We start from the raw sequence: 22,019 nt of genomic DNA, 5'->3' as shown, positions 1-22,019 counted from the left end.
TTGGCAGCACATATAAGAAGACAGCAATGATCACAATGGTAAAGATGTTCAAATTGGGAACATAAAGGTTGGGAGATTGGGTAGCAATAGATACAGTGCAATTTTAAGGCAAAAGGTGAAAAAATGAAGATGAAATTAGGTACTTTTTAGTATTTATTTTGAATGATGTAAAAGTTGGACAGCTTTTCAATTCAATAGGGAGTGAGTTCCATAAACTGGGTCCCTTGATTTGCATAGAGTGTTTACACAGATTAAGTTTAACTCTGGGGATATCAAAAAGATATTTATTTCTGGTGTGGTGATAATGGGTCCTATTACATCTGTCCAGGAAGAGTTTCAGACAAGGATTTGCATTTAAGAACAGGGTTTTGTAAATGTAGTTGACACAAGAGAATTTGTGGAGTGAGATTATGTTTAGCATGTTTAGGGAGTTAAACAAGGGGGCTGAGTGTTGCCTGAAAGCAGAATTTGATATTATTCTGATCATCATCACCCAGCAGATTTTTGCTGGGTGATGATGGACTTGAGGTGGTTTGCAGTGGTTGAACCCCATGCATAGATACCATAGTTGAGATAGGGATAGATTAGTGCATAATATAGAGAGATGAGAGCAGAGTTAGGTACATAATATCTGATTTTGTAGAGTATACCAACTGTTTTAGAGACTTTCGTAGTTATGTGTTGTATGTAGGTACTGAAGTTGAGTCTCTTGTCTAGGAATAGGCCGAGAAACTTTCCATCATTTTTATTGCTAATGTTTACACTATCTGAAGCTGAATTGCATTTGTAGATTTGCTTCCATATAAGATGTAGTAGGTCTTTTCTATGTTAAGTGTTTGTTGGTTGACATCCATAAGTGGACTTTTTTTAGTTCATTATTAACAACATTATTTAGTGTATGTGGGTTGGGGTTGGAGTAGATGAGGGTAGTATCATCAGCAAACAAAATAGGTTTCAGAATGTTAGAGATATTAGGCAGATCATTGATGTATATACGAAATAGAAGAGGTCCCAAGATGCTGCCCTGTGGCACTCCAACGGTTATTGGTAGAGTGGGAGAGGTTATATTATTGATGGCTACACATTGGTGTCTATCACTAAGATAGGATTGGATATAGTCCAGTGTATGGCCTCGGATTCCATAATGATGGAATTTACATAAGAGGTAATCGTGATTAACAGTATCAAAGGCCTTTCTCAGGTCAATGAAGAGTCCAATCGGAAACTCATTTTTGTCAAGGACTGAGTAAATTATATCAAGGAGACTAATAATTGCATCATTGGTACTCTTTTGGGAGCGGAAGCCAAACTGACAGGGGCTAAGAATGTCGAATTTTACGAGGTAGGAGTAGAGCTGTTTGTAGGTATTTTTTTCAAATATTTTTGATAGTATGGGTAGGTTTGATATTGGTCTGTAATTGTTTGTCTGCCGGATTACCTCCTTTATGAACTGGCGTTACTCTTGCTTTTTTAAGGATATCAGGGAAGGTATGACACTCAAGGGATTTGTTGAACAGCAGAGCTACAGGTGGGGCAAGGGCATGGGAGGCTCTCTTGTATATAATGGATGGGATTTCACTGATGATCCCAGCTTTAGTTTTTAGTGAGTGTATGATGGACACAACATCTGTCGGGCTGACTGGTGAAAGGAGAAGAGAATTTGGATATCTGCCTGAGAGATATGTGTTGATATGTGTCTGAGTCTGTGGGATTTTACTTGCAAGGTTAGCACCAATCGATGAAAAGAAGCTATTAAATTCATTCGTCATTTCTAAGTCAGATGACGGTGTATGGCCATCCTTAGAGAGTGTTATCTGGTTGTGGGAGTGTTGTTTAGTTCCTAGGATATTAGAGATGGTATTCCATGTGCTTTTCATGTTGCCTTTTGCTGCTTTGAATCTAGTCTCATAATATGAAAGTTTAGCTTTTCTTATGATACTGGTAAGCACGGATGAGTACCTTTTAACTACTTCCTTTGTAACTAGGCCACTCCTAAATTTCTTTTCATATTCATGTTTTTTGTTGATTGATTTAATTATGCCACTTGTGAGCCACGGGTTATTTTTTTCTTTTATCAGTTACTTGTTTGGTAAGGAGGGGACAGTGGGTGTTGTAGAGAAAACACATTGTTAAGTAAAGGGAGCAAGACGTGTTAATTCGTCACACCAAGGTAGGATTTAAAAAGTGTAATATCACAGTTCATATATATCAAATTATTGTAGGATTTAAAAGCGTGGAGGTTGTAAGCCACCCACGAATTGTTTACGTCCTAAAACGAGGATAACAACCGTGGGGGTTGTTTAGGGACCAGTACGGCACGGCTTGTCCGGTAGCGGGAATTCTGATGGCCAATCAGAGTCGCCGGACGAAGCAATGAACGCCTGGAGAAACTGGAGCGTAGTCAGTACTCCACTCTCTCCAGTAACGCTGACATTAAGTCCAGGCTGGCAGTCGACGACGTATTTGATTTCAGCTTAATTCCACTCAGTGACATAGTGTGACTGTTTCGCTGCTTTAAGAGTTTAAGAATATCTCCTGATAACGATGTGCGAAAAGTACTGAAGTGGTGTTGAGGGAGGCGCCAAAGGGAGTTATGTGAACTGTCTGATTTTACAAATATTGGAAATAGTGTGATGAAATGAGTGTTCTGTTAGAGAAGTATATACTGACTGGTGACAGCTTATATATTATTATTCTGTGACTTGGCTTGTGTGTGTGTATATATATATATATATATATATATATATATATATATATATATATATATATATATATATATATATATATATATATATAATCGGTACAGTGTACATAAGTGTTTGTGTATAATATGGATGAAATATAGTCGATGTGCTACATTCTTTTCTAAGACTTTAATTCGTGGTCAGGACCCAGCCTAGTAAAGTGTGTCGCACCTGACGATGGGCTGGGAAGAAAGACGCCTGACAAAGCTATAGTGAAATTAAATTCCATTAGGACAACTTGTATTAAATACTGGCGTACCTAATGGTTTAAATGTGTTGGGTCTACTCCTGAAAAGGAAGTAAGATCACAACATGTGCTTATAAGTTTTTTAGAAAACATAAACTAAAGTTATTAAACATAGAAATTTCATCAGAATGATCAGTAAAAATAATGCGTAACATAATACATCAGTAAAAGAGCAATTACAATAATCATTGAAGCATATTTAACATTTTGAGGTTTCGGGGCTTAGCGTCTCTGCGGCCCGGTCCTCGACCAGGCCTTCTTTTTGTTATACACCCTCAGGAAGCAGCCTGTAGCAGCTGTAACTCACAGGTATCTATTTACTGCTAGGTGAATAGGTGCATCATGGTGAAAGAAACTCTGCCCGTTTGTTTCCGCCTTGACTGGCGATCGACCCCAGCAACCTAAGGACTATGAATACCGAGCGCTGTCCACTCATCTGTCAGGCCCCAACACTGACACATTTATCATAATAATTGAAGCATATTAAAAGATAATCAATTATATAAATGATGTCATTACATAAACAGAATCTGTTATTGTGGGGAACATTTGCTCAGCTGTTTTATCCACCTTTTCCTGCAGATTAAAAATAAGGAATAAGGGGAGTTTAACAGGTGGTGGTGGTTGGCATTATCTCCCACCTCTACCTGTTGCTCCTCTACCTGTTCCTTCTCGACCTGTACCTCACGCCCTGGTATGTCAGGATGACCGTAAGCGAGTGATTCCGAGGGACTAATTAGGTTTCGCTTGTCATCGAAAGCTGAAAAGCCCAGCTTAATTGTTTTACATGTACACATTTGCCCGTTAACGTTGTGTACAGATCGGGATACAAATTTAAACATTTTGTTTCACATGATTGTTTTTGGAAACAAGCTCGAGAAAGCTTCTTTTGCCGGTGAAATGGGATCTCCCATACATTTGCAAATATGTTCTTTATCAAGAGCTAAGATCGAATGAGTTTTGAGCTGAAGAGAGATCAGATCTGTTATTATTTTACTTTTTACTTCAGACTTGAGAAGTCTAAGTTCACCTTTACTTGCATCTGAGTACATGGGGTGCTTCATGTCAACGTTACTAAAGTACATGCAATTTACAAAGGATGTATTATAGTGTGGGTTGGTGGCGTTGTCGTATTGTTCCTTCTTTACGGACAACCCAACCCACAATTCAGTGGAGTGCTTATACTTCACTAGGAGATCACACTTGGCGCTTCTGGCTCTTGGAGAGGGGCTCAATGTCACACGTTTAGGGGATGCGACTCCAACACTTAGCCTCGTTGTCACGTGCACACACCCACTCGAGCCGCTATGACTCCCCACTCTCTCCTTATGTGATATGATCTCTTCAATCCCCTTTGATTTACTAGTTTTTCGTCCTACCCTGTCCACAGCAGGGGTTCTTGGTTCTTTCTCTCTCTCTCTCTCTCTCTCTCTCTCTCTCTCTCTCTCTCTCTCTCTCTCTCTCTCTCTCTCTCTCTCTCTCTCTCTCTCTCTCTCTCTCTCTCTCTCTCTCCTACACTATATTATTTCAGTCAGGTTGCACTCCAACACCATCAGAACTCTATCATCTGCTTATCAAGTGGTATTCTATCTCCTGATTCACCACCTCATATTACCAACCTCCTCAAGTAGGTCAAGTCTTATAATACAATGTTGCACTATCAGCAAGAGAATACATATCTATAAACATGTACAAGGAAAATCAGCGTATGAGTGCAATAACATATATATATATATATATATATATATATATATATATATATATATATATATATATAAATATATATATATATATATATATATATATATATATATATATATATATATATATATATATATATATATATATATATATATATATATATATATATATATATATATATATATATGCGAACAAGCCTGAATGGTCCCCAGGACAATATGCAACTGAAAACTCACACCCCAGATGTGACTCGAACCCATACTCCCAGAAGCAACGCAACTGGTATGTACAAGACGCCTTAATCCACTTGACCATCACGACCGGACAAAATGAGGTGATAGCCGAGGCTATTTGAACCACCCCACCGCCGGCACTCGGATAGTAATCTTGGGCATAGCATTTTACCAAATCACCTCATTCTTTGGGGCACACGTGAGGAACACAAATGCGAACAAGCCTGAATGGTCCCCAGGACAATATGCAACTGAAAACTCACACCCCAGAAGTGACTCGAACCCATACTCCCAGAAGCAACGCAACTGGTATGTACAAGACGCCTTAATCCACTTGACCATCACGACCGGACAAAATGAGGTGATAGCCGAGGCTATTTGAACCACCCCACCGCCGGCACTCGGATAGTAATCTTGGGCATAGCATTTTACCAAATCACCTCATTCTTTGGGGCACACGTGAGGAACACAAATGCGAACAAGCCTGAATGGTCCCCAGGACAATATGCAACTGAAAACTCACACCCCAGAAGTGACTCGAACCCATACTCCCAGAAGCAACGCAACTGGTATGTACAAGACGCCTTAATCCACTTGACCATCACGACCGGACAAAATGAGGTGATAGCCGAGGCTATTTGAACCACCCCACCGCCGGCACTCGGATAGTAATCTTGGGCATAGCATTTTACCAAATCACCTCATTCTTTGGGGCACACGTGAGGAACACAAATGCGAACAAGCCTGAATGGTCCCCAGGACAATATGCAACTGAAAACTCACACCCCAGAAGTGACTCGAACCCATACTCCCAGAAGCAACGCAACTGGTATGTACAAGACGCCTTAATCCACTTGACCATCACGACCGGACAAAATGAGGTGATAGCCGAGGCTATTTGAACCACCCCACCGCCGGCACTCGGATAGTAATCTTGGGCATAGCATTTTACCAAATCACCTCATTCTTTGGGGCACACGTGAGGAACACAAATGCGAACAAGCCTGAATGGTCCCCAGGACAATATGCAACTGAAAACTCACACCCCAGAAGTGACTCGAACCCATACTCCCAGAAGCAACGCAACTGGTATGTACAAGACGCCTTAATCCACTTGACCATCACGACCGGACAAAATGAGGTGATAGCCGAGGCTATTTGAACCACCCCACCGCCGGCACTCGGATAGTAATTTTGGGCATAGCATTTTACCAAATCACCTCATTCTTTGGGGCACACGTGAGGAACACAAATGCGAACAAGCCTGAATGGTCCCCAGGACAATATGCAACTGAAAACTCACACCCCAGAAGTGACTCGAACCCATACTCCCATAAGCAACGCAACTGGTATGTACAAGACGCCTTAATCCACTTGACCATCACGACCGGACAAAATGAGGTGATAGCCGAGGCTATTTGAACCACCCCACCGCCGGCACTCGGATAGTAATCTTGGGCATAGCATTTTACCAAATCACCTCATTCTTTGGGGCACACGTGAGGAACACAAATGCGAACAAGCCTGAATGGTCCCCAGGACAATATGCAACTGAAAACTCACACCCCAGAAGTGACTCGAACCCATACTCCCAGAAGCAACGCAACTGGTATGTACAAGACGCCTTAATCCACTTGACCATCACGACCGGACAAAATGAGGTGATAGCCGAGGCTATTTGAACCACCCCACCGCCGGCACTCGGATAGTAATCTTGGGCATAGCATTTTACCAAATCACCTCATTCTTTGGGGCACACGTGAGGAACACAAATGCGAACAAGCCTGAATGGTCCCCAGGACAATATGCAACTGAAAACTCACACCCCAGAAGTGACTCGAACCCATACTCCCAGAAGCAACGCAACTGGTATGTACAAGACGCCTTAATCCACTTGACCATCACGACCGGACAAAATGAGGTGATAGCCGAGGCTATTTGAACCACCCCACCGCCGGCACTCGGATAGTAATCTTGGGCATAGCATTTTACCAAATCACCTCATTCTTTGGGGCACACGTGAGGAACACAAATGCGAACAAGCCTGAATGGTCCCCAGGACAATATGCAACTGAAAACTCACACCCCAGAAGTGACTCGAACCCATACTCCCAGAAGCAACGCAACTGGTATGTACAAGACGCCTTAATCCACTTGACCATCACGACCGGACAAAATGAGGTGATAGCCGAGGCTATTTGAACCACCCCACCGCCGGCACTCGGATAGTAATCTTGGGCATAGCATTTTACCAAATCACCTCATTCTTTGGGGCACACGTGAGGAACACAAATGCGAACAAGCCTGAATGGTCCCCAGGACAATATGCAACTGAAAACTCACACCCCAGAAGTGACTCGAACCCATACTCCCAGAAGCAACGCAACTGGTATGTACAAGACGCCTTAATCCACTTGACCATCACGACCGGACAAAATGAGGTGATAGCCAAGGCTATTTGAACCACCCCACCGCCGGCACTCGGATAGTAATCTTGGGCATAGCATTTTACCAAATCACCTCATTCTTTGGGGCACACGTGAGGAACACAAATGCGAACAAGCCTGAATGGTCCCCAGGACAATATGCAACTGAAAACTCACACCCCAGAAGTGACTCGAACCCATACTCCCAGAAGCAACGCAACTGGTATGTACAAGACGCCTTAATCCACTTGACCATCACGACCGGACAAAATGAGGTGATAGCCGAGGCTATTTGAACCACCCCACCCCTTTCAGGCTTGTTCGCATTTGTGTTCCTCACGTGTGCCCCAAAGAATGAGGTGATTTGGTAAAATGCTATGCCCAAGATTACTATCCGAGTGCCGGCGGTGGGGTGGTTCAAATAGCCTCGGCTATCACCTCATTTTGTCCGGTCGTGATGGTCAAGTGGATTAAGGCGTCTTGTACATACCAGTTGCGTTGCTTCTGGGAGTATGGGTTCGAGTCACTTCTGGGGTGTGAGTTTTCAGTTGCATATTGTCCTGGGGACCATTCAGGCTTGTTCGCATTTGTGTTCCTCACGTGTGCCCCAAAGAATGAGGTGATTTGGTAAAATGCTATGCCCAAGATTACTATCCGAGTGCCGGCGGTGGGGTGGTTCAAATAGCCTCGGCTATCACCTCATTTTGTCCGGTCGTGATGGTCAAGTGGATTAAGGCGTCTTGTACATACCAGTTGCGTTGCTTCTGGGAGTATGGGTTCGAGTCACTTCTGGGGTGTGAGTTTTCAGTTGCATATTGTCCTGGGGACCATTCAGGCTTGTTCGCATTTGTGTTCCTCACGTGTGCCCCAAAGAATGAGGTGATTTGGTAAAATGCTATGCCCAAGATTACTATCCGAGTGCCGGCGGTGGGGTGGTTCAAATAGCCTCGGCTATCACCTCATTTTGTCCGGTCGTGATGGTCAAGTGGATTAAGGCGTCTTGTACATACCAGTTGCGTTGCTTCTGGGAGTATGGGTTCGAGTCACTTCTGGGGTGTGAGTTTTCAGTTGCATATTGTCCTGGGGACCATTCAGGCTTGTTCGCATTTGTGTTCCTCACGTGTGCCCAAAAGAATGAGGTGATTTGGTAAAATGCTATGCCCAAGATTACTATCCGAGTGCCGGCGGTGGGGTGGTTCAAATAGCCTCGGCTATCACCTCATTTTGTCCGGTCGTGATGGTCAAGTGGATTAAGGCGTCTTGTACATACCAGTTGCGTTGCTTCTGGGAGTATGGGTTCGAGTCACTTCTGGGGTGTGAGTTTTCAGTTGCATATTGTCCTGGGGACCATTCAGGCTTGTTCGCATTTGTGTTCCTCACGTGTGCCCCAAAGAATGAGGTGATTTGGTAAAATGCTATGCCCAAGATTACTATCCGAGTGCCGGCGGTGGGGTGGTTCAAATAGCCTCGGCTATCACCTCATTTTGTCCGGTCGTGATGGTCAAGTGGATTAAGGCGTCTTGTACATACCAGTTGCGTTGCTTATGGGAGTATGGGTTCGAGTCACTTCTGGGGTGTGAGTTTTCAGTTGCATATTGTCCTGGGGACCATTCAGGCTTGTTCGCATTTGTGTTCCTCACGTGTGCCCCAAAGAATGAGGTGATTTGGTAAAATGCTATGCCCAAGATTACTATCCGAGTGCCGGCGGTGGGGTGGTTCAAATAGCCTCGGCTATCACCTCATTTTGTCCGGTCGTGATGGTCAAGTGGATTAAGGCGTCTTGTACATACCAGTTGCGTTGCTTCTGGGAGTATGGGTTCGAGTCTCTTCTGGGGTGTGAGTTTTCAGTTGCATATTGTCCTGGGGACCATTCAGGCTTGTTCGCATTTGTGTTCCTCACGTGTGCCCCAAAGAATGAGGTGATTTGGTAAAATGCTATGCCCAAGATTACTATCCGAGTGCCGGCGGTGGGGTGGTTCAAATAGCCTCGGCTATCACCTCATTTTGTCCGGTCGTGATGGTCAAGTGGATCAAGGCGTCTTGTACATACCAGTTGCGTTGCTTCTGGGAGTATGGGTTCGAGTCACTTCTGGGGTGTGAGTTTTCAGTTGCATATTGTCCTGGGGACCATTCAGGCTTGTTCGCATTTGTGTTCCTCACGTGTGCCCCAAAGAATGAGGTGATTTGGTAAAATGCTATGCCCAAGATTACTATCCGAGTGCCGGCGGTGGGGTGGTTCAAATAGCCTCGGCTATCACCTCATTTTGTCCGGTCGTGATGGTCAAGTGGATTAAGGCGTCTTGTACATACCAGTTGCGTTGCTTCTGGGAGTATGGGTTCGAGTCACTTCTGGGGTGTGAGTTTTCAGTTGCATATTGTCCTGGGGACCATTCAGGCTTGTTCGCATTTGTGTTCCTCACGTGTGCCCCAAAGAATGAGGTGATTTGGTAAAATGCTATGCCCAAGATTACTATCCGAGTGCCGGCGGTGGGGTGGTTCAAATAGCCTCGGCTATCACCTCATTTTGTCCGGTCGTGATGGTCAAGTGGATTAAGGCGTCTTGTACATACCAGTTGCGTTGCTTCTGGGAGTATGGGTTCGAGTCACTTCTGGGGTGTGAGTTTTCAGTTGCATATTGTCCTGGGGACCATTCAGGCTTGTTCGCATTTGTGTTCCTCACGTGTGCCCCAAAGAATGAGGTGATTTGGTAAAATGCTATGCCCAAGATTACTATACGAGTGCCGGCGGTGGGGTGGTTCAAATAGCCTCGGCTATCACCTCATTTTGTCCGGTCGTGATGGTCAAGTGGATTAAGGCGTCTTGTACATACCAGTTGCGTTGCTTCTGGGAGTATGGGTTCGAGTCACTTCTGGGGTGTGAGTTTTCAGTTGCATATTGTCCTGGGGACCATTCAGGCTTGTTCGCATTTGTGTTCCTCACGTGTGCCCCAAAGAATGAGGTGATTTGGTAAAATGCTATGCCCAAGATTACTATCCGAGTGCAGGCGGTGGGGTGGTTCAAATAGCCTCGGCTATCACCTCATTTTGTCCGGTCGTGATGGTCAAGTGGATTAAGGCGTCTTGTACATACCAGTTGCGTTGCTTCTGGGAGTATGGGTTCGAGTCACTTCTGGGGTGTGAGTTTTCAGTTGCATATTTTCCTGGGGACCATTCAGGCTTGTTCGCATTTGTGTTCCTCACGTGTGCCCCAAAGAATGAGGTCATTTGGTAAAATGCTATGCCCTAGATTACTATCCGAGTGCCGGCGGTGGGGTGGTTCAAATAGCCTCGGCTATCACCTCATTTTGTCCGGTCGTGATGGTCAAGTGGATTAAGGCGTCTTGTACATACCAGTTGTGTTGCTTCTGGGAGTATGGGTTCGAGTCACTTCTGGGGTGTGAGTTTTCAGTTGCATATTGTCCTGGGGACCATTCAGGCTTGTTCGCATTTGTGTTCCTCACGTGTGCCCCAAAGAATGAGGTGATTTGGTAAAATGCTATGCCCAAGATTACTATACGAGTGCCGGCGGTGGGGTGGTTCAAATAGCCTCGGCTATCACCTCATTTTGTCCGGTCGTGATGGTCAAGTGGATTAAGGCGTCTTGTACATACCAGTTGCGTTGCTTCTGGGAGTATGGGTTCGAGTCACTTCTGGGGTGTGAGTTTTCAGTTGCATATTGTCCTGGGGACCATTCAGGCTTGTTCGCATTTGTGTTCCTCACGTGTGCCCCAAAGAATGAGGTGATTTGGTAAAATGCTATGCCCAAGATTACTATCCGAGTGCAGGCGGTGGGGTGGTTCAAATAGCCTCGGCTATCACCTCATTTTGTCCGGTCGTGATGGTCAAGTGGATTAAGGCGTCTTGTACATACCAGTTGCGTTGCTTCTGGGAGTATGGGTTCGAGTCACTTCTGGGGTGTGAGTTTTCAGTTGCATATTTTCCTGGGGACCATTCAGGCTTGTTCGCATTTGTGTTCCTCACGTGTGCCCCAAAGAATGAGGTCATTTGGTAAAATGCTATGCCCTAGATTACTATCCGAGTGCCGGCGGTGGGGTGGTTCAAATAGCCTCGGCTATCACCTCATTTTGTCCGGTCGTGATGGTCAAGTGGATTAAGGCGTCTTGTACATACCAGTTGTGTTGCTTCTGGGAGTATGGGTTCGAGTCACTTCTGGGGTGTGAGTTTTCAGTTGCATATTGTCCTGGGGACCATTCAGGCTTGTTCGCATTTGTGTTCCTCACGTGTGCCCCAAAGAATGAGGTGATTTGGTAAAATGCTATGCCCAAGATTACTATCCGAGTGCCGGCGGTGGGGTGGTTCAAATAGCCTCGGCTATCACCTCATTTTGTCCGGTCGTGATGGTCAAGTGGATTAAGGCATCTTGTACATACCAGTTGCGTTGCTTCTGGGAGTATGGGTTCGAGTCACTTCTGGGGTGTGAGTTTTCAGTTGCATATTGTCCTGGGGACCATTCAGGCTTGTTCGCATTTGTGTTCCTCACGTGTGCCCCAAAGAATGAGGTGATTTGGTAAAATGCTATGCCCAAGATTACTATCCGAGTGCCGGCGGTGGGGTGGTTCAAATAGCCTCGGCTATCACCTCATTTTGTCCGGTCGTGATGGTCAAGTGGATTAAGGCGTCTTGTACATACCAGTTGCGTTGCTTCTGGGAGTATGGGTTCGAGTCACTTCTGGGGTGTGAGTTTTCAGTTGCATATTGTCCTGGGGACCATTCAGGCTTGTTCGCATTTGTGTTCCTCACGTGTGCCCCAAAGAATGAGGTGATTTGGTAAAATGCTATGCCCAAGATTACTATCCGAGTGCCGGCGGTGGGGTGGTACAAATAGCCTCGGCTATCACCTCATTTTGTCCGGTCGTGATGGTCAAGTGGATTAAGGCGTCTTGTACATACCAGTTGCGTTGCTTCTGGGAGTATGGGTTCGAGTCACTTCTGGGGTGTGAGTTTTCAGTTGCATATTGTCCTGGGGACCATTCAGGCTTGTTCGCATTTGTGTTCCTCACGTGTGCCCCAAAGAATGAGGTGATTTGGTAAAATGCTATGCCCAAGATTACTATCCGAGTGCCGGCGGTGGGGCGGTTCAAATAGCCTCGGCTATCACCTCATTTTGTCCGGTCGTGATGGTCAAGTGGATTAAGGCGTCTTGTACATACCAGTTGCGTTGCTTCTGGGAGTATGGGTTCGAGTCACTTCTGGGGTGTGAGTTTTCAGTTGCATATTGTCCTGGGGACCATTAAGGCTTGTTCGCATTTGTGTTACACACGTGTGCCCCAAAGAATGAGGTGATTTGGTAAAATGCTATGCCCAAGATTACTATCCGAGTGCCGGCGGTGGGGTGGTTCAAATAGCCTCGGCTATCACCTCATTTTGTCCTGTCGTGATGGTCAAGTGGATTAAGGCGTCTTGTACATACCAGTTGCGTTGCTTCTGGGAGTATGGGTTCAAGTCACTTCTGGGGTGTGAGTTTTCAGTTGCATATTGTCCTGGGGACCATTCAGGCTTGTTCGCATTTGTGTTCCTCACGTGTGCCCCAAAGAATGAGGTGATTTGGTAAAATGCTATGCCCAAGATTACTATCCGAGTGCCGGCGGTGGGGTGGTTCAAATAGCCTCGGCTATCACCTCATTTTGTCCGGTCGTGATGGTCAAGTGGATTAAGGCGTCTTGTACATACCAGTTGCGTTGCTTCTGGGAGTATGGGTTCGAGTCACTTCTGGGGTGTGAGTTTTCAGTTGCATATTGTCCTGGGGACCATTCAGGCTTGTTCGCATTTGTGTTCCTCACGTGTGCCCCAAAGAATGAGGTGATTTGGTAAAATGCTATGCCCAAGATTACTATCCAAGTGCCGGCGGTGGGGTGGTTCAAATAGCCTCGGCTATCACCTCATTTTGTCCGGTCGTGATGGTCAAGTGGATTAAGGCGTCTTGTACATACCAGTTGCGTTGCTTCTGGGAGTATGGGTTCAAGTCACTTCTGGGGTGTGAGTTTTCAGTTGCATATTGTCCTGGGGACCATTCAGGCTTGTTCGCATTTGTGTTCCTCACGTGTGCCCCAAAGAATGAGGTGATTTGGTAAAATGCTATGCCCAAGATTACTATCCGAGTGCCGGCGGTGGGGTGGTTCAAATAGCCTCGGCTATCACCTCATTTTGTCCGGTCGTGATGGTCAAGTGGATTAAGGCGTCTTGTACATACCAGTTGCGTTGCTTCTGGGAGTATGGGTTCGAGTCACTTCTGGGGTGTGAGTTTTCAGTTGCATATTGTCCTGGGGACCATTCAGGCTTGTTCGCATTTGTGTTCCTCACGTGTGCCCCAAAGAATGAGGTGATTTGGTAAAATGCTATGCCCAAGATTACTATCCGAGTGCCGGCGGTGGGGTGGTTCAAATAGCCTCGGCTATCACCTCATTTTGTCCGGTCGTGATGGTCAAGTGGATTAAGGCGTCTTGTACATACCAGTTGCGTTGCTTCTGGGAGTATGGGTTCGAGTCACTTCTGGGGTGTGAGTTTTCAGTTGCATATTGTCCTGGGGACCATTCAGGCTTGTTCGCATTTGTGTTCCTCACGTGTGCCCCAAAGAATGAGGTGATTTGGTAAAATGCTATGCCCAAGATTACTATTCGAGTGCCGGCGGTGGGGTGGTTCAAATAGCCTCGGCTATCACCTCATTTTGTCCGGTCGTGATGGTCAAGTGGATTAAGGCGTCTTGTACATACCAGTTGCGTTGCTTCTGGGAGTATGGGTTCGAGTCACTTCTGGGGTGTGAGTTTTCAGTTGCATATTGTCCTGGGGACCATTCAGGCTTGTTCGCATTTGTGTTCCTCACGTGTGCCCCAAAGAATAAGGTGATTTGGAAAAATGCTATGCCCAAGATTACTATCCGAGTGCCGGCGGTGGGGTGGTTCAAATAGCCTCGGCTATCACCTCATTTTGTCCGGTCGTGATGGTCAAGTGGATTAAGGCGTCTTGTACATACCAGTTGCGTTGCTTCTGGGAGTATGGGTTCGAGTCACTTCTGGGGTGTGAGTTTTCAGTTGCATATTGTCCTGGGGACCATTCAGGCTTGTTCGCATTTGTGTTCCTCACGTGTGCCCCAAAGAATGAGGTGATTTGGTAAAATGCTATGCCCAAGATTACTATCCGAGTGCCGGCGGTGGGGTGGTTCAAATAGCCTCGGCTATCACCTCATTTTGTCCGGTCGTGATGGTCAAGTGGATTAAGGCGTCTTGTACATACCAGTTGCGTTGCTTCTGGGAGTATGGGTTCGAGTCACTTCTGGGGTGTGAGTTTTCAGTTGCATATTGTCCTGGGGACCATTCAGGCTTGTTCGCATTTGTGTTCCTCACGTGTGCCCCAAAGAATGAGGTGATTTGGTAAAATGCTATGCCCAAGATTACTATCCGAGTGCCGGCGGTGGGGTGGTTCAAATAGCCTCGGCTATCACCTCATTTTGTCCGGTCGTGATGGTCAAGTGGATTAAGGCGTCTTGTACATACCAGTTGCGTTGCTTCTGGGAGTATGGGTTCGAGTCACTTCTGGGGTGTGAGTTTTCAGTTGCATATTGTCCTGGGGACCATTCAGGCTTGTTCGCATTTGTGTTCCTCACGTGTGCCCCAAAGAATGAGGTGATTTGGTAAAATGCTATGCCCAAGATTACTATCCGAGTGCCGGCGGTGGGGTGGTTCAAATAGCCTCGGCTATCACCTCATTTTGTCCGGTCGTGATGGTCAAGTGGATTAAGGCGTCTTGTACATACCAGTTGCGTTGCTTCTGGGAGTATGGGTTCGAGTCACTTCTGGGGTGTGAGTTTTCAGTTGCATATTGTCCTGGGAACCATTCAGGCTTGTTCGCATTTGTGTTCCTCACGTGTGCCCCAAAGAATGAGGTGATTTGGTAAAATGCTTTGCCCAAGATTACTATCCGAGTGCCGGCGGTGGGGTGGTTCAAATAGCCTCGGCTATCACCTCATTTTGTCCGGTCGTGATGGTCAAGTGGATTAAGGCGTCTTGTACATACCAGTTGCGTTGCTTCTGGGAGTATGGGTTCGAGTCACTTCTGGGGTGTGAGTTTTCAGTTGCATATTGTCCTGGGGACCATTCAGGCTTGTTCGCATTTGTGTTCCTCACGTGTGCCCCAAAGAATGAGGTGATTTGGTAAAATGCTATGCCCAAGATTACTATCCGAGTGCCGGCGGTGGGGTGGTTCAAATAGCCTCGGCTATCACCTCATTTTGTCCGGTCGTGATGGTCTAGTGGATTAAGGCGTCTTGTACATACCAGTTGCGTTGCTTCTGGGAGTATGGGTTCGAGTCACTTCTGGGGTGTGAGTTTTCAGTTGCATATTGTCCTGGGGACCATTCAGGCTTGTTCGCATTTGTGTTCCTCACGTGTGCCCCAAAGAATGAGGGGATTTGGTAAAATGCTATGCCCAAGATTACTATCCGAGTGCCGGCGGTGGGGTGGTTCAAATAGCCTCGGCTATCACCTCATTTTGTCCGGTCGTGATGGTCAAGTGGATTAAGGCGTCTTGTACATACCAGTTGCGTTGCTTCTGGGAGTATGGGTTCGAGTCACTTCTGGGGTGTGAGTTTTCAGTTGCATATTGTCCTAGCTGGGGACCATTCAGGCTTGTTCGCATTTGTGTTCCTCACGTGTGCCCCAAAGAATGAGGTGATTTGGTAAAATGCTATGCCCAAGATTACTATCCGAGTGCCGGCGGTGGGGTGGTTCAAATAGCCTCGGCTATCACCTCATTTTGTCCGGTCGTGATGGTCAAGTGGATTAAGGCGTCTTGTACATACCAGTTGCGTTGCTTCTGGGAGTATGGGTTCGAGTCACTTCTGGGGTGTGAGTTTTCAGTTGCATATTGTCCTGGGGACCATTCAGGCTTGTTCGCATTTGTGTTCCTCACGTGTGCCCCAAAGAATGAGGTGATTTGGTAAAATGCTATGCCCAAGATTACTATTCGAGTGCCGGCGGTGGGGTGGTTCAAATAGCCTCGGCTATCACCTCATTTTGTCCGGTCGTGATGGTCAAGTGGATTAAGGCGTCTTGTACATACCAGTTGCGTTGCTTCTGGGAGTATGGGTTCGAGTCACTTCTGGGGTGTGAGTTTTCAGTTGCATATTGTCCTGGGGACCATTCAGGCTTGTTCGCATTTGTGTTCCTCACGTGTGCCCCAAAGAATGAGGTGATTTGGTAAAATGCTATGCCCAAGATTACTATCCGAGTGCCGGCGGTGGGGTGGTTCAAATAGCCTCGGCTATCACCTCATTTTGTCCGGTCGTGATGGTCAAGTGGATTAAGGCGTCTTGTACATACCAGTTGCGTTGCTTCTGGGAGTATGGGTTCGAGTCACTTCTGGGGTGTGAGTTTTCAGTTGCATATTGTCCTGGGGACCATTCAGGCTTGTTCGCATTTGTGTTCCTCACGTGTGCCCCAAAGAATGAGGTGATTTGGTAAAATGCTATGCCCAAGATTACTATCCGAGTGCCGGCGGTGGGGTGGTTCAAATAGCCTCGGCTATCACCTCATTTTGTCCGGTCGTGATGGTCTAGTGGATTAAGGCGTCTTGTACATACCAGTTGCGTTGCTTCTGGGAGTATGGGTTCGAGTCACTTCTGGGGTGTGAGTTTTCAGTTGCATATTGTCCTGGGGACCATTCAGGCTTATTCGCATTTGTGTTCCTCACGTGTGCCCCAAAGAATGAGGTGATTTGGTAAAATGCTATGCCCAAGATTACTATTCGAGTGCCGGCGGTGGGGTGGTTCAAATAGCCTCGGCTATCACCTCATTTTGTCCGGTCGTGATGGTCAAGTGGATTAAGGCGTCTTGTACATACCAGTTGCGTTGCTTCTGGGAGTATGGGTTCGAGTCACTTCTGGGGTGTGAGTTTTCAGTTGCATATTGTCCTGGGGACCATTCAGGCTTGTTCGCATTTGTGTTCCTCACGTGTGCCCCAAAGAATGAGGTGATTTGGTAAAATGCTATGCCCAAGATTACTATCCGAGTGCCGGCGGTGGGGTGGTTCAAATAGCCTCGGCTATCACCTCATTTTGTCCGGTCGTGATGGTCAAGTGGATTAAGGCGTCTTGTACATACCAGTTGCGTTGCTTCTGGGAGTATGGGTTCGAGTCACTTCTGGGGTGTGAGTTTTCAGTTGCATATTGTCCTGGGGACCATTCAGGCTTGTTCGCATTTGTGTTCCTCACGTGTGCCCCAAAGAATGAGGTGATTTGGTAAAATGCTATGCCCAAGATTACTATCCGAGTGCCGGCGGTGGGGTGGTTCAAATAGCCTCGGCTATCACCTCATTTTGTCCGGTCGTGATGGTCTAGTGGATTAAGGCGTCTTGTACATACCAGTTGCGTTGCTTCTGGGAGTATGGGTTCGAGTCACTTCTGGGGTGTGAGTTTTCAGTTATATATATATATATATATATATATATATATATATATATATATATATATATATATATATATATATATATATATATATATATATATATATATATATATATAATCAGTATAAACGTTCCTTGATACACAACAATGATCAATCGATCACCCTATCAGTCCTAGAACACATACATCTGTAGGTAATCCAGCCTACGACTGTAACTCTAAACTTCAGTATAAACACTCCTTGGTACAAAAATGGCAAACAATCACTCACTTTTCACTGCATCTTACACGCTAAAGACAAACACTCTACCAACTCCCTACAAGTATTCATTTAGAACTTCCCTTCCACATCTGGAAATTCACTACCCTGATCTCTTCAGGTTCTTCCGGGTTTCACTACCAGGATCCTCTGCAGCTCCTCCAGGCTGCTACACCATGAAGTTTCCCTTGAGCTTCTATGGAGCTTCACCACTTCTACTAGGGTCCTCCACAGCTCTCCTGGCTGCTACACCATGAGGTTTCCTCGAGCAACTGTAGTGCTTCACCACCTCTACAGAAGCCCGTGACACTCCTCTTCACTGCTTCTCCTCACCGCTTGAGGTCCTCTCCTCCACTACCTTGGTGTCTCATCAACTACACCCTCTGTGCTGGCTTCGAAGTTCTCAGCAACTTCTTCCCCAAAGACAAACCTGCAACCCATTGACACTCCAATAAAAATGTTTCCTTATAAACACATAGACGAAGTAATCCACACAATGTGTTTGCATCTAACATCTATCTGCTCTCTACATGCAGTGAGAGTGGACTCCCCCGTTTTGGGCTGGTCCATGCTCCACCTCGTCCGCGGGCGGCTCCTCACTCACTCAGGGAGGGTCCTCCGCCGCCAGGAGCTGGGCTCCGTCAGTTGGCTTCAGATGGTCGACGGGAGAGGACTTGCTGCTCGTCCCTCCAGCTGTCTCTCTCATCTCCGTCCTCTCATTTAGGCTTCCTACCTTACCAAAACATTTCTAACTTTTAAATAAACATTACTACTGTTGCTGGGCACACGACCAACTACAAGCAATCACTATGAACTGGCTTAAATCGTACTTACCACAGATTGTCTGGTCGAGGGCGCTCCTCCCTCTTGACAGAGCTTGGTCAGGGCACTCCAACGGCCCACGATAATGTCTCTGGTTGGCTTAATAAACACTCCTCGCCGTCCAGGACTTGAGACCATAACGTTCCCAGCTCAGTTCCACAGCTGGCACGTCTGCACACCTCCCTTCTCTTGGAGATATATCACTAGGGGTTCCTTTCTGATGGGAGCTTGAACGGAGCGCGGCTTCCCCCTGCAATGTTTGGCGCTCATGTGAGGTCAAAGCCCTCCAGAAGCAAGCCTCACGCCTCCAGCAAAATATCCACATCTCCTAACCAGTCATTTATCTATTTCCTTATTTACTGCCCATAATCTCAAATTGGTCATTGAATCCAACAAACTATTTTACATCTGTGTTATTGCCTCTATATTTCCTATACTTTCTAGTTAGGTCAGGCTTGTTGAATAACTCTCAAGGGGGAGACTCGTTTCTCCTGTAGGCTGAGATCATAACACTCCCCTCCCCTTATTTTTGAGAGTTATTCCAGTGGCAAAGCTTGGGATAATACATCCGCCACCACACTGTCTCGTTCTTCAATAGATTGGTTCGACCGGTTGATCTGCTTACGGACTCCTTTAGGAGACTACAATTAGTTCGTTGCTCCTTGCACCATCTGGCTCACAACTCGCCAGAAACATGATCTTCTCGCAAACGATCTGACTTCTCTGGCACATCTTGGCTAGGCTGTCCTCCTTGGACGTCTGCACTCCATTCGTCCACTCTACTTATTGTTTCCACTCTCCGTTTCCTCGTCTTCTTCTCTTCTCGTCCAGAGTCAGACGTCTACTGTCTGTACCTCCTCTGTCGTCTTCACACTTCCAACTACTGCCGTTATACCTTCGTCTCCTGCCATCATACTTCACTCCCTCGTCTTCACCGACGATCCTCCCTTTCGTCTCCTCATTTATCCGAGACCTCATCCTGTTTGACTTCCATCGAGTCCTCGGTTTTCTTCTATTCCTCCATGCTTGTATCATCATCTTCTTCTCACACTTCTCACCTCTATACAACTCCATTTCTTCTCCTTCAACTCTTCTTCGTTCCCTAAAAGTTTCTTCGAGCACTGTACTACACCCAACAGCACTCGACCATACATGTCGCTTTACCTCTCCTAGAGTGCTCGTAAGCATCTCTCCCCACATACTGTCTCTTCTCCTTTCATTTTCTCGGCTATTACTCTTCTTCGCTATCTCTCCTCCACGTTTTCTGTGAAACATGTCAACTCCTGACACCTCAAACATCTTAACTCCACTATCCATACTCGTGGACAACTTGACGCTCTACTCCCGTCCTCAGTATGCCCACATCCTTCTTCACTTCTGCTCAGCACAGTTGCATTCACCTTCCGGCTCTTAATTTCGGTGGGCTGGACTCTACTCAGGTCTGCTCTCTTCACACGAGTCTTCTTCGGCTGGGTCATCTTCACTTTTGACCTCACTGAGACTCCATTTTCCTGAGTCGCACCTTCATCAAACAGCCACGCTATACCTACGTCGATATCTTCCACCGGTTGAATCGACACTGTCTCCTCTTCTCCAGCATCTTCCTCGTCGGCCACCTCTGCCTTCATCACTACCGAGACAGGGTACTCAATGGCTTGGCGGTTTCCTGATGCATCTCTTCGGATGTCAGTCAGGTTCCCACTCTTAGGTGTCCCACCCGTGCCGTGGCCTTCTGGGCACTCCTCTGGCACAGTCTCCGCTATGACTCCTGGCAACACCTTTGTCCAGCACAAGTCATTCCCCAGGATCACTTGGACTCTTGGAACAGGTATGTCGGGGCATACTCCCAACATCACCTCTGCCGACACATATTCCGACCTTAGCTGGACAGTACAAACGGGCATGTCACTCTCAGACAATAACCCATGTACTTTCATCTTACTCTTGCCAGCTAACCGTCGATCACTCCCAATCAGGCTTCTCACAATCAAGGTCTGATTAGCTCCAGTATCTCTTAAGATACCAACTTCTACCTCAGGTTGGCGTCCTATACTGATCCAACCTTTGCTCATGAACGGCCTATACCTCTCGTTCACTAAGTTCACCTTCTATGGTTTGTCTTGGAACACATTAGTATATTTACTTCGGGGGGTCACATATGGCCAGGGTCACAACTCTCTTGCCCTGCCGACAATCTCGCATCACGTGACCCAACCTGTTACAATTGTAACACCTCACCTGGGAAAAGTCTCTTTTATATGTACCAGAGTGGCTCTGACTTTGTCCACTCGCATGAGAGTTCCTCGGGCCAGGCACACTACCTGCACTCTGCAGAGCTTTACTGGACTCTTGATTTCCTGGATCACGATTAGTTTCTCGTTTAGCTCCTCCATCCTCACTTTCAGACGAAGTGCGCGACCTACTCTTTTGAATTTCAGGGTACTTACGTTTATCTGCCCATTTATCAAAATTCTTCTCACCCCAGACTCTTCTGGGTCTTTCATAATTTCTTCCTCCCCAGACTCCACTGGATCTGCCATTGCTGCGACTCGCCTCACTTCTCACTCTGTTCTCCCTCAAGCTCTTATATGCTTCCGTAATCATATCCGCCCTATCTGCGGCATCTTTCACATCCTTTACCCTCGTTTCTTGGATCTTGAACTTTGTTTCGGGATGCATCATCTCCAAGAACTTCTCCATGACCATCAGTTGCTTCAGGTCAGCGTAAGATCCAACTCCGGCAGCCTCAATCCACTTCTGGAATCGTCTTTCCAGATCCCTTGCTGTCTCAGCAAAGGTACATGCTCCAACTTTGATCATCTCTCTAAAGCGCTTCCTATAAGCTTATGGAGTTAGCTGAAACGAGTGCAGTATGCTGCTCTTTACTGTGGCATAATCCTGGCACTCTTCCAGTGACAATTTGGTGTATGCCTCCCTGGCTGCACCGGTCAATCTTAACTGGACCAGCTGGGCCCATTCCTCCTGTGGCCACTCCTTGATGCTGGCTACTTTTTCAAAATGCTCGAAGAAACTCTGCCTCTTCGGGCACAAACAAGGGAATGTCCTTCTCCCTAACCCTAACATCTGATGAGCGTGATACCTGGGTGGTGCTGTCTGGCAACCCAAATTCAATCCTTTGTTCAGCCATGGTTCTGTTCGTTTCTATCTGCA

The 22,019-nt window shown here is 46.5% G+C and overlaps 1 protein-coding gene across 1 annotated transcript in view; it reads right to left on the bottom strand.

The window, feature by feature from the left end:
- LOC138352261 (trans-Golgi network integral membrane protein 2-like) overlaps positions 1 to 20,476 on the bottom strand; it is a 94,000-nt gene extending 73,524 nt beyond the window's left edge. The window contains exons 1-2 of the mRNA XM_069304630.1: positions 20,212 to 20,476; positions 3,639 to 3,751 (exon numbers count right to left, since the gene is read on the bottom strand). Of these exons, the coding sequence (XP_069160731.1) occupies positions 3,639 to 3,751; positions 20,212 to 20,476 (378 nt within the window). The remainder of the gene's footprint in view (positions 1 to 3,638; positions 3,752 to 20,211) is intronic.
- Between the last annotated feature and the right edge of the window lie 1,543 nt (positions 20,477 to 22,019).

Source organism: Procambarus clarkii, chromosome 5, assembly GCF_040958095.1.
Source record: "Procambarus clarkii isolate CNS0578487 chromosome 5, FALCON_Pclarkii_2.0, whole genome shotgun sequence".
NCBI classification, from domain to species: domain Eukaryota; kingdom Metazoa; phylum Arthropoda; class Malacostraca; order Decapoda; family Cambaridae; genus Procambarus; species Procambarus clarkii.
Note: the sequence above shows the minus strand (reverse complement) of the source record. Positions and strands in the feature narration are given on the sequence as shown.